At 39.7% G+C, this 12,874-nt stretch overlaps 1 protein-coding gene across 6 annotated transcripts in view; it reads left to right on the forward strand.

The window, feature by feature from the left end:
- The first annotated feature begins 2,475 nt into the window (after positions 1–2,475).
- The window catches only part of garem1 (GRB2 associated regulator of MAPK1 subtype 1), a 136,118-nt gene continuing 125,719 nt past the window's right edge, over positions 2,476–12,874 (forward strand). For 2 of the 6 annotated variants that reach the window (XM_043688265.2, XM_043688264.2), the window contains exons 1-2: positions 2,476–2,810; positions 10,489–10,629. In XM_043688265.2, the coding sequence (XP_043544200.2) occupies positions 10,547–10,629 (83 nt within the window). In that variant the 5' untranslated portion in view covers positions 2,476–2,810; positions 10,489–10,546. Of the gene's footprint in view, positions 2,811–10,488; positions 10,630–12,874 lie in introns of those variants that run through there. The other 4 variants (XM_087986448.1, XM_087986450.1, XM_043688266.2 and 1 more) reach the window with 3 other exon arrangements.

The raw sequence follows: 12,874 nt of genomic DNA on the forward strand, positions 1-12,874 counted from the left end.
TTGTGGGGTAGGTCATTGCCAAATATGTTGATTCTGGAGTCTGGGACATTGTCTGCAATGGATGATTCCATGATATGACTATGTTGGCTGTGTTTGACAAGTCTTTGTCAGTTCTTTCAAGTTTGGCACTAGCCCCCATATATTAGTAAGGCGGAATCTGCAGCATTATTTCCAATACCTAGGTCAATGTCAGGTGATTCATCCAGTCACATTTATTTTCTTAAACTTTTGAGGGATTTAATATAACTGCTATTTTAGAAGACACTTAAAAATCAAGCACATTTCTATGAGTCTGCAGTTACATGTTGGTTAGATTAAGCAAGGATTTCCTTCCCTAGAAGGCTTTAGTGAACCATTTGAGTTTTTTGTGATCACTGTTACGTTAGTGTTTAATTTCCCATATATTAACTAAATTCCAATTTCAAATTAACCTAGGCTTCTGGATTACTAGTGGTATTACCACAATGCCATTTGCTTTATGTCATAGTGAAAATGTTTGAATCTATAATTAAGGAGGGTATAAAAGGGAACATAAAATCTTAAAATAGTCATGTAAGCATGGATTGAGGATTGGTTAGCTCACAGGGAACAGACAGTAGGCATAAATGTGACCAAACTGAATTAGATTTGGATCATTTCAGAAAAGGGCAAGGCTGAGCCAGGAATAAAAGTTCTAAACTGTAAACAGGCTAATTTTACTAACATATGATTTGACCCAAGTGGACTGGGAGCAACTACTTAATCAGTGGGAGGTATTCTATAAGGCACAAGTGAAGAGTGTAATGGAATACTCCTCGTTTGCCTTGCTAAGTGTAGCTCCAACAACACAAGATGATTAACACTATCCATGACAAAGCAGCCCATTTGATTGGCACCACAAACATCCAAATCCTCTACCACTGACACTCAATGTGTACTATCTACAAGATGCACTGCAGAAATTCTCCAAATGTTCTTAGACGGAACCTTCCAGACCCATGAACACAACCATCATTAAGGATGAGGGCAGCAAATATTTTGCAACTCACCATCCTAAGAAAGATACTGTTGTCCCCTCACTGTGACTGGGTCAAAGTCCTGGAATTCCTTCCCTAATGGCTTTGTGGATCTACCTACATCACATGGACTGCAGTGGTTCAAGAAGACAGTCCATCACTACTTTCAATGGCAGATATGTATGGACAGTGAATGCTAGCTCAGCAGTGACGCTGACTTCCCATAAGTAGAAAAAAACGTTGACCATTAGTTAACCTGTGTCTTGTATCTGTGGGTCGCAAATAATGTGTAGTGATGAATTTTAAAAAGAAAAATAAGGAAAATCAATGCAAGGTATTTGAGTGTTTGAGTCAATAAGCATTGGCCCATATTACTTCCTTTCTGGATCACAAACCTATCCCAAATAAGAGTGAAACGCACACCTTAAAATCACAGAATTGTTGCTGTACAGAACCCATCGTGCATGCACGAGGTTTCCAAACAAGCATCATGAGGTCAATAAAAAAAATGGTTATAACACTTAATATTATTTCATTTGCATTTCTTTGTTTTACTAGATCATTTTGATTTAGCAAGAATGTATATATTGCTGAAGAAAATTTAGATACAGTACTGTACGCTAAAGAATTTCCCACTTAGTGATTTGGGTAATAGCCGTTCATTTTCAAATTGACCCAGATTTCAAGAAATGGGTAAATAATTCTAAATAGGTAAATAGAATGATTTACAGCTAACAAGAAATAGCTGCGTTTCCAAACATTGCAGTGTTGAATCGTAATGACCAGTAACGAAGTTAGCTCTCATTTTAGTCTGTGCAGAACTGAACCATCACTAGTTAAACTGTCGTACTATTTATTCTTCTTTCAAATTACAGCTTAAGTTTGCGTCAAATCAGAACAAGTCTGATTGTTTCCAGTACTAATAAAAGCTGACTCACCGGCTCCACCCTTGATGTGGACAAACAACTTAAATGCTTCTGGAATAAAATTCAAACATATGAAAAAGATTCACTAATATCAGCAATTATAGAAATTAATTTAGCCGTCCAGTTGACTTACAAGTACAAGAACACATGAAGACACCTATATCTGGGCTATTTGGAGAAAACACGGCAAGAATAAACAGCAACTTAAAACTCGAATTTATAACCTAGATAAACGCAATAACCATTAAAATTGACATAAAGGAATTTGGAAAAAAATAGACCAGAAAACCAAGACCAAAAAAAACAGAGAAATGTTGACGCCTCTACCAAAATACAAGCGTATTCAATTTTGTGTAAAAACCTCGCGTTCAACGTAATATTATCATTTTTAAATCCTTTAGCTGAGAAGGGTGGGATTGAACCGGGCGGGGTATGGAAGGAATGAGATGTTAGTAACGGGGAGGTTGTACTGGGTGAGGGGCTGCAGTTTGGATCTTTGCAGAAGGGACTTGCGGAGGCGGTTTGTGTGATGAGAGGGTGATTCGGGGGAGGGGCCCGCGTGGGAGTGGAGCCAGGATGGGCCGATGTTGCTGCACCATTCTGTCGTCTGCTGCGAATGGCAAGTCGGCCGCTTCCCGGAGCGAAGTGTGTGACTCCTGGTAATGGCGCTGCGGGAGTCCGGCAGCAAGCCCAGCTCGACAGCAGTGCAAGCAGCCGCAGCCCAGCCCCCGGGAAAACCTGCGGTTGAACGCCACCCGTCTCCGCCCGAGGTCGGGCGCCATGGAGACACTGAGCAGCACCAGGGAGATTGAGTGGAGCGGCGTGTCGAGGCCGCTGGACCTGCTGGTCAGCACCTACCGGTTACCGCAGCTCGTCAAGCTGGAGAACGGTGAGAAAGCTCAGAGTCCGGGCCGGGAACTGGGTAAAGAGAGGGCCAAGTCTCCACCCGAGGTCAGGGGCCCCTCGCAATAATAACTGAGGTTACCCTGTCGAAATGTGAACCACAATCATTAAAACTTTAAAAAAATTCTTCAAAAAGATCGGACGTGGGATCTGTTTGATGCAGATTTTATCAGGGCTTGTTGCGCAGTTTTCAAATTGCCTGGTTTGAGAATAATAAATTGAAACAATAACTTCAAAGTGCATGATATGAAAGTTGGATCGATATGTAAACTTTTATATTGATTGTGAATTTTTGACTGGAAACATCGTGTTGTAGTTGTAGGAAGGACTTGAGTAACTTTATATTTGCTTGTTTCGTTTTCAAATTCTGTGTAGAGAGACGATTTATCTTTTAGTAGATTTGTGGTCAGCGCCGGTCACGACTTATGCGTTCCTGGAAATCATGAGAAAGTTTTTCAGAAAGTCTATCGTCAAATTATGAGATATATTCAAATGTTTTAAAGTCGTAACTTCAGTTGGTTTGCCGAATGGTCTGATATAATTCGCAGGATATTTGGTAACTGAACCAAGTATTGGTTTTCTAATAAATCAGTGTATTGCAGTCCAAAGGTGCGAGGTAGTCTGTGCCGGAAGTGAACGTTGTTCCGTATTCTGTAGATTTTTTTTCCCCCTCTGCCTTATTGTTTACGGATGAAGCATAATACTATCGCATGTCCCAAATAACTCTGCAGTTCTAAATGTGAATTTAGTTAAATTCCTCTTGAAACAGTGCGATGGTTGATCAACTGAAAGTATACGCATATGACTTTAAATCCAGTCAGTCCAAGCTTAGAAGATTGAAGTGGTGAGGTGTTTCTGTAAGTCTCTTAATCATTGATAGTAAAATCAGTGTATTATGTAGGAAACAATTATCTTGTCAAAGGCAGTTACTGTACTGGATAAAACCAGCATTTATATTATATTACACATTAAAATGTTTTAGTTTGAAGTTATATTGATTTTTATTTATTCTGTCTGTGATTCTGAGACTGAACAATTTTTTTGTTCTACTTGAACTAAAAGTCTAAAGTTCTGAAGGAGGATAAAAGTATTCAAAATTGAATCTCGGTCCTAATTCATGACTAAAATGTAATAAATAGTGACAGTGATGTAAATGATTTTAACAGTTTTGCATTTGACATTATAGCAAGTAGGAACAACAACAGAGTACTGTGGACGATATCACTCTGAAATAAAAAGTTTAGGAGAAATTTAAGTCGAGCAGCACCTGTGGAGAGAGATGAACGGTGTTTGTTTCAATTCCAAAGTTATTGCCAACGTTATAGTAAGGTTAAGTACCCAATACTGTCTTAGCCTGTTAAAATTCCCATGAATCCTACAATAACAATGGAAATTCACTTATTCAGTATGTATAAATTAGTGGCCTAATAGTTATAGAGTCATACAACCCAGAAACAGACCCTTTGATCCAACCAGTCCATGCTGACCACAATCCCAAACTAAACAATGGCTATATCCCTCCAAACTTTTCCTATTCATGTATCTATCTAAATGTCTTTTAAATGTTGTAATTGTACCCACATCCACCACTTCCTCAGGAAGTTCAGTCCACACGTGAACCACCCTTTATGTAAAATAAAAGCCTCTAATGCCTTTTTTAAAATTTTTCTCCTCTCTCCTGAAAAGCGTGCCCCAAAGTCATGAAATTCCCCATCTTAGAGAAAAGTCGGCTACCATTAATTCTGTTTATAGGCCTCATTATTTTATAAACTTCTGTCAGGTCACCTCTCAATCTACTATGCTTCAGTGGAAAAAAGACCCAGACTTTATAATTCAAACCTTCCATATCTGGCAACATCCTGGTAAATCTTTTCTGAACTGTCTCCAGCTTGATAATATCTGTCCTATAACTAGATGCCCAGAACTGGATACAGTATTCCAGACAAGGCTTCATCAATGACCTATATAACCGCAACATAACATCCCAACTCCTATACTCAAAGGACTGAACAATAAAGGCAAGCATGCCAACGCCTTTTTAACCAGTATGTCTATATGTGACGGAAATTACAGTGTGCAAGCAGAATATATTTGTTTAGAATGGCATCATGGTCAACACGGACATAGTGGGCCTGTTCCTGTATTCTACCCTGTTTTACTGGATTTGAAACTCTTCTCAGATGCTGCCAGGTGAGAGTTTCTGCAGCACTTTGTGTTTATGTCAAATAGATATCCTGATTCAGTGTTAAATATGAAACACCGTCCCATTTCCTTTTCATATTTTTGGAGTACTTTTGATATATTTGAGGGGGGGTGCGGTTGGAAGGATTACAGATAGTTTACTCCAGAAGAGTACTAGTTGCTTTAGATAACTCTCTAGTTTCAATAAGTTTAGCTGGGAAAGGGTGTAGTGTGCCTAAGTATTCTTGTAAACAAAAGGTTATGTTAAAAAAAAGTCAAGAAATGGAATTCAAGTAGATAGCTCTTGCTGAAAGCTTTTCTTGGTGCAAAAACAATGGAGGCATTTGTACTATAAATTCTATGCAGCCTTTTTAAGGCCTAATGGATTTTTAAAAAAATCTTTGACAAATGTATTTTCAAACAGTAGAGGAACCAGCTCAGTAGCTGCAAAAGGAATAGTCTGTGATTTAAGCCAAAATTTAAGCCAGGTCAGCATAAAACTGGAATAATTAACAGTTTGAGATATACAAATGTTTTGTAATCAATTTAAAGTTATTTTAAACAGTTTATATTGGGAATGTTTATATATTTGGGCAATCCATACAGAACATTTTCAGAACTGAATCAGTGGTTTCTGTGAATCTAATCTGTGTTTTCTCAATGTTGCAGTTTATATCTGAGTCCAGTTCTTTATCTATATGCGGTTTTATACAGACTAATAGAAAGCAGAGTTGAACTGATTTTTAACTGTTGGGCCCTTCATCATCTTTTCCAGTTAGATAAAAATGAATAGACACATCTGTAACTGTACAGTTGTGAGATTCAGCCTTATAGCTGAAGTGATGAACTCCAGTTCTGGGATCACAAATTTGGAATAATGATCAAGACTGTGCAGTATTGTCATTATGCAGATATCAGTTGTGTCGTATTATTAAATATAGTTTGTTTGACATTATGTAGAGTTCAAAGTTTGTGAGAAGATTTGTAGCTCGGGTGCTCGTTGCTGTGGTTCTGTTCTCCGAGCTGGAAGTTTTTGTTGCCAACGTTTCGTCCCCTGTCTAGGTGACATCCTCAGTGCTTGGGAGCCTCCTGTGAAGCGCTTCTGTGGTGTTTCCTCCGGCATTTATAGTGGCCTGTCCCTGCCGCTTACGGTTGTCAGTTTCCGCTGTCCGCTGTATTGGGTCCAGGTCGATGTGTTTGTTGATGGAGTTTGTGGATGAGTGCCATGCTTCTAGGAATTCCCTGGCCGTTCTTTGTTTGGCTTGCCCTATAATGGTAGTGTTGTCCCAGTCGAATTCATGTTGCTTGTCGTCTGCGTGTGGGGCTACTAGGGATAGCTGGTCGTGTCGTTTCGTGGCTAATTGATGTTCGTGGATGCGGATCGTTAGCTGTCTTCCTGTTTGTCCTATATAGTGTTTTGTGCAGTCCTTGTAGTGTACAAAATCCCATGCAAGGACTGCACAAAACACTATATAGGACAAACAGGAAGACAGCTAACGGTCCGCATCCACGAACATCAACTAGCCACGAAACGACACGACCAGCTATCCCTAGTAGCCCCACACGCAGACGACAAGCAACATGAATTCGACTGGGACAACACTACCATCATAGGGCAAGCCAAACAAAGAACAGCCAGGGAATTCCTAGAAGCATGGCACTCATCCACAAACTCCATCAACAAACACATCGACCTGGACCCAATATACCGGCCACTATAGCGGACAGCTGAAACTGACAACCGGAAGCGGCAGGGACAGGCCACTATAAATGCCGGAGGAAACACCACAGAAGCGCTTCACAGGAGGCTCCCAAGCACTGAGGATGTCACCTAGACAGGGGACGAAACGTTTGCAACAAAAACTTCCAGCTCGACGAACAGAACCACAGCATTATCTAGAGTACTGATACTCAAAGTAAATAGGAAAGTATATTTTGTAAAGAAAAATAGATTTCCACTAATTGTATTTATATTTTCCTGCTGGAGCCATGACCTGAACAGATGATAATTTCTCTAAATAGAAATAATAGAAAACAAATCAATGACTTGCATTGAATTGGTTTGGTGATATCATTTAAACTTCTATCTGCTGAAATTGCTAATATCCTAATGCATTTTCCTAGAAGTAAATGCTGACCTCTGTGACAAACCCTATGGAGTCATAGAGATTTACAGCATGGAAACAGACCGTTCGGTCCAACCCGTCCATGCCGATCCAATCTAAGTCCCATCTGCCAGCACCCGGCCCATATCCCTCCAAACCCTTCCTATTCATATACTCATCCAAATGCCTCTTAAATGTTGCACTTGTACCAGCCTCCACCACTTCCTCTGTCACACACTCATCACCCTCTGCGTGAAAAAATTGCCCCTTAGGTCTCTTTTATATCTTTCTCCTCTTACCCTAAACCTATGGCCGCTAGTTCTGGACTCCCCCACCCCAGGGAAAAAACTTTGTCTATTTATCCTATCCACGCCCCGCATAATTTTGAAAACCACTAGAAGGTCACCCTTCAGCCTCCGATGTTCCAGGGAAAACAGCTCCAGCCTGTTCAGCCTCTCCCTATAGCTGAAATCCTCCAACCCTCGCAACATCTTTGTAAATCTTTTCTGAACCCTTTTCAAGTTTCACAACATCTTTCCGATAGGAAGGAGACCAGAATTGCATGCAATATTCCAACAGTGGCCTAACCAATGTCCTGTACAGCCGCAATATGACCTCCCAACTCCTGTACTCAATACTCTGCCCAATAAAGGAAAGCATACCAAACACCTACTTCACTATCCTAACTACCTGCGACTCCATTTTCAAGGAGCTGTGAACCTGCACTCCAAGGTCTCTTTGTTCAGCAAAACTCCCTAGGACCTTACCATTAAGTGTATAAGTCCTGCTAAGATTTGCTTTCCCAAAATGCAGCACCTTGCATTTATCTGAATTAAACTCCATCTGCCACTTCTCAGCCCATTGGCCCATCTGTTCCAGATCCTGTTGTAATCTGAGGAAACCTTTTACGCTGTCCACTACACCTCCAATTTTGGTGTCATCTGCAAACTTACCAACTGTACCTCTTAGGCTATATTAGTTTGCAGGGAAGGCTGCAGAACCCTCTGTAGTTATGCAGATCTTCCATAGAATACCAATGTTAGTTATTCACTTTTGTTTGTTAAACCATTCAGCAAAATAGTATATCTAATTGAAAGATTTTAATTCTCTCAAGTATGTCTAAGACAATTTGCATACTTCAGTAGTTAGAACTTGTTTTAAGTCTGAGGTTAACTCAGCTGCTGGTCATTGGTTGATCTAATCATGCTCAAATGTGTTTGGTCATGCTTTCTTTTGTGGGTTATCAGGAATTTGCAGGAAATATCATTAATGCAAGTTGCCAAAAACCTTCCATGAAAAGCTTCAAAATGTGTTCATTCGGAAAATATGAGCACTTCATTTCATGTGTGTCGGACTTAGTTTGTGTGATAAACATTTTGAAACTTGTTAAATTTATCTGTTCAAAAGGAATTTTTGTTTTGTTAAATGGGAGATGTTTGAAGTGATTTAGAACTTTTACTTGCTTTTACATTAAAAAAAATCTGTAGAAAGATGGCAAAACAATAATGTACAGCCCAGAAGTGAACTGCATTAAAGGCATGAATTGGGGTGGGATGGGTAGATCTAGTATGCTTACTTCTGAGATAGGATACCTTGGTTCGTGTTCCATCTATACCAGAGGTGCGTAAATAATGTTTCTGAGCAAGTTGTTTAGAAGACATCTTAAAAGCATGTTGGACCTTCATGAGTATAGTGCATTAGTCATGATGTGACTAATTTAGTCAGTAGCAATTATTGCAGGTCCCACTAAATGGTATAAAGTTAATTAACTGTGGTTATTTGGAATATTTGTGCATTATCTTTCGTGGTTCAGTCCTCCATTAGGGCAATTAGGAATGGACATGAAATGTCAGCCCAATCAATGATGCCCACATCCCATGAAAGAATTGAAAAATAAAATCCACAGCCAAAAATGAATTACTTTTTTGTTAGTCACTTTAAGAAAACATACCAGTTCAGCATGTTGCTAGTTTATAAAGGTTGCTATTGTTAACAGAATTATATAATTCTGAAGAAGTACTAATATGAACTGGACCTGTAAATTACAGATTGCAGCAACTAACTTCTGTAAAAATTGGGTTGTGGTTTGCCTTCACCTGGCTGTTCTGCACTATGTAAAAGCTGTCAGAATGGAAGTACGGCTTTGTGTATCTGAATGAGCCCTGATTGGAATTCCCTGTCAGAAATGTTAGTGTTTTTGCATTGTGTAGCAATCTGCTTGTGATTGCCATTCCTTGGAAAACATATTCCAGCTTCACTATATCTACTGTTGAATCTTTTTATGAACCTCCACTAGATAACTCCTTAAACTTTTAAATTTGAGGTCAGGTTTTCACACTAAAATGTAAGAATGATACTGGAGAGCTAAAATAAATAAATTGTTGAAATATTCATCTGATCTCTGGGAGAGGAAAACAGTTAATGCTTCCCATCTGGTGTGAGTGTTCAGAATTGAAGGAAAGGTAACAAAAACAGAAATTACTGGAGAAATTCAGCATGTCTGTAGCATCTGTGGAGAGAAAGCAAAGGTCCGTGACCCTTTTCAGATATGTGATGGGCTTTATGCTGTTAAACTGGGAAGCCTTCAAGAAAAATAAAAGTGAAGTTCAGGAATAGAGTAAAAGGTGGGAGAGATGAAATGACAAGGATGTCATGAAATATCGTAAAGAAACAACACATTTGTTCAGTGACTGACAGCATCATGAATAGTTTTATCTGAAGGAGTTAGTCTGAATATTACATGTTTATTTAGTAACCAGGATGGAATATCAAGTGTTACTGTAATTACAGTAAGAGACTTGTATATTTAAATTTATTGACCTTATTTTGATACATTTACTCTTATTGGGCACATCTTAAGCTGATGTGTTTTGCAATTCCTGCCTGAGTCTTCCAGGGCAGAATGAAGATTCGGTCATAAATTTCTGATGCAGATTTCAACTTGAGCTTCTTAAAATATTACTTTTTTTAAATAAAAGGAAACAGAAATTCGTAAGATTATAAAGTGATATTTGGATGCATATAATTTGAATAAACTAGAGGACATAAATACAAGAGTCACAAAAAATCAATAGGGGATATGGTCACGCAGTTTCTTCTAAAAACTGGTTGAATGTGGAGCAAGGAGCATTTCAAGAAAATAGCATGGATATATTTAAGGGACAGCTTAGCAAGTGCAGGAGAGAAAAGGAACAAAGATTATCCACATTGAGTTAGATGGAGAGCAGTGGCAAGGAGCTCTTGTAGAACATATACATGGCATAGATAGTTTTGACTGGTCTATTTACGAGGATGATTGTCATTTGTAATATCTTCCAATTATAAACAAGCATATGCGTTTTATCTGTTGTCTTTAATAAAAATTAAATATTTTTGTAGGGGAAACTGTGGAAGGGATTCGTGAAAATGATTTGGTTTTACTTCATTCCTGTCGTCAATGGACAACTATTACTGCTCACAGCTTGGAAGAAGGTCACTATGTGATAGGACCAAAAATAGAGATTCCTGTTCATTATGGAGGTAAGACTTGAATAAATAAATTATTGTACCAAAAAAGCTAATCTTTTTGGGAATAATGTCATATGGCGGCATAGTGGCTCAGTGGTTAGCACTGCTGCCTCAGAGCACCAGGGACCTGGATTAAATTCCAGCCTCGGGCGACTGCCTGTGTGGAGTTTGCACATTCTCCCGGTGTCTGTGTGGGTTTCCTTCAGGTGCTCCCACATCCAAATTTGTGCAGGTTAGGTGAATAGGTCTAGGTGGGTTACTCTTCAGAGGGTCGGAGTGGACTTGTTGGGCCGAAGGGCCTGTTTCCACACTGTAAGGATTCAAATTTTAGGAGAGCACGGTGGCACTGTGGTTAGCACTGATGCCTCACAGCGCCAGGGACCTGGGTTCAATTCCCGCCTCAGGCAACTGTGTGGAGTTTGCACATTCTCCCCGTGTCTGTGTGGGGTTGCTCTGGTTTCCTCCCACAGTCCAAAGATGTGCAGGTTATGGGAATCTGCCATGCTAAATTGCCCGTAGTGTTAGGTGCAGGGCTAAATGTAGGGGAATGGGTCTGGGTGAGTTGCTCCTCGGAGGGTCGGTGTGGACTTGTTGGGCCGAAGGACCTGTTTCCACACTGTAGGGAATCTAATCTAATCTAGTCAAATACAGGCATATATTTTTCATATTGTTGATGAAATGATCATCATTATTTCTTGATATGAGCAAAATCGAAATCTATTATACTTATAGCTGTGATAGCATATGAGCTACCAAAATGTTGCTTTTTTAAAAAAAAATAATTTTGAATTGCAAACAAAGCTTTTCGTGCCAGCACTGTTACCTTATTCACTACTTAAAACCTTTTAAATAAAGCAAATATAATTTGTGTTCCCGAAGATGAAAAATTGTATGTTTCTATTGCACTCACCCATTATGGTACAGTTGAGTACATTGTTATATTTTATCTGCATTAAATGCAGAATAAATCTCTTTGAATCTCCTACACGTCCACACCTCCCAAATGGTAGGAGGATTCGTTGGCCAACAGAACTGATCATGTTACAATTAATGGTAGGGCGTTAGGTAGTGTTGTAGGACAGAGGGACCTGTGGGTCGAGGTACATACATCTTTGCAGTTGCAAAATGTCGACAAGTTTAAAAAAGCATTGAGCATGCTTGCCTTTGTTGCTCAGTCATTTGGGTGTAGGTGTTGGGAAGTCATGTTAAGGTTATACAGGCATTGGTGAGGCCTTTTCTGGAGTATTGTGTCCAGTTATAGGAAGGATATTATTAAGCTAGAGAGAGTTTAGAAGAGATTCACCAGGATGCATCTGGGTTTGGAAGGCTTGAGTCATAGGGAATCGCTGTGAATAGAGTCATAGAAAATAGAGTCACAGCACGAAAGCAAACCCTTTGGTCCAACTTGTTCATGCCGACCAAATATCCTAAACTAATCTAGTCCCATTTGCCAGCACTTAGCCCATATCCCTCTCAACCCTTCCTATTCGTATACCTATCCAGATGCCTTTTAAATGCTGTAATTGTACCAGCCTCCACCACATCCTCTGGCAGCTCATTCCATATACACAGCATCCTCTTGAGGAAAAAGTTGCCTGTTAAGTCCTTTTTATATGTTTCGCCTCTTACCCTAAACCTATGCCCTCTAGTTCTGGACTCCCCCAACCCAGGGAAAAGACCTTGTCTATTTATCCTATCCATTCCCCTCATGAATTTCAAAACCTCTATAAAGTCACCCCTCAGCCTCTGATGCTCTGGGGAAAACAGCCCCAGCCTATTCAGCTTCTCCCTTTAATTCAAATCCTTCTACCTTGGCAACATCCTTGTAAATCTTTTCTGAAACCTTTCAAGTTTCACAACATCCTTCTGATAGGAAAGAGACCAGAATTGCACGCAATATTCCAAACGTTGCCTAACCAATGTCCTGTACAGCCGCAACATGACCTCCCAACTCCTGTACTCCATACTCTGACCAATAAAGGAAAGCATATCAAATGCCGCCTTCACTATCCAATCCGGCCAATTTTGACAGTATTAGGCAAGAACTTTCAAAAGCTGATTGGGGGCAGATGTTCGCAGGTAAAGTGATGGCTTGAAAATGGGAAGCCTTCAGACGTGAGATAACGAGAATCCAGAGAAAGTATATTCCTGTTGGGGTGAAAGGGAAGGCTGGTAGGTATAGGGAATGCTGGATGACTAAAGAAATTGAGGGATTGGTTAAGAAAAAGAAGGAAGCATGTGTAAGGTATAGACAGGA

Source organism: Chiloscyllium plagiosum, unplaced genomic scaffold, assembly GCF_037043375.1.
Source record: "Chiloscyllium plagiosum isolate Xiang-an unplaced genomic scaffold, Cpla_swu_hap1 HiC_scaffold_4, whole genome shotgun sequence".
Lineage (NCBI taxonomy): Eukaryota > Metazoa > Chordata > Chondrichthyes > Orectolobiformes > Hemiscylliidae > Chiloscyllium > Chiloscyllium plagiosum.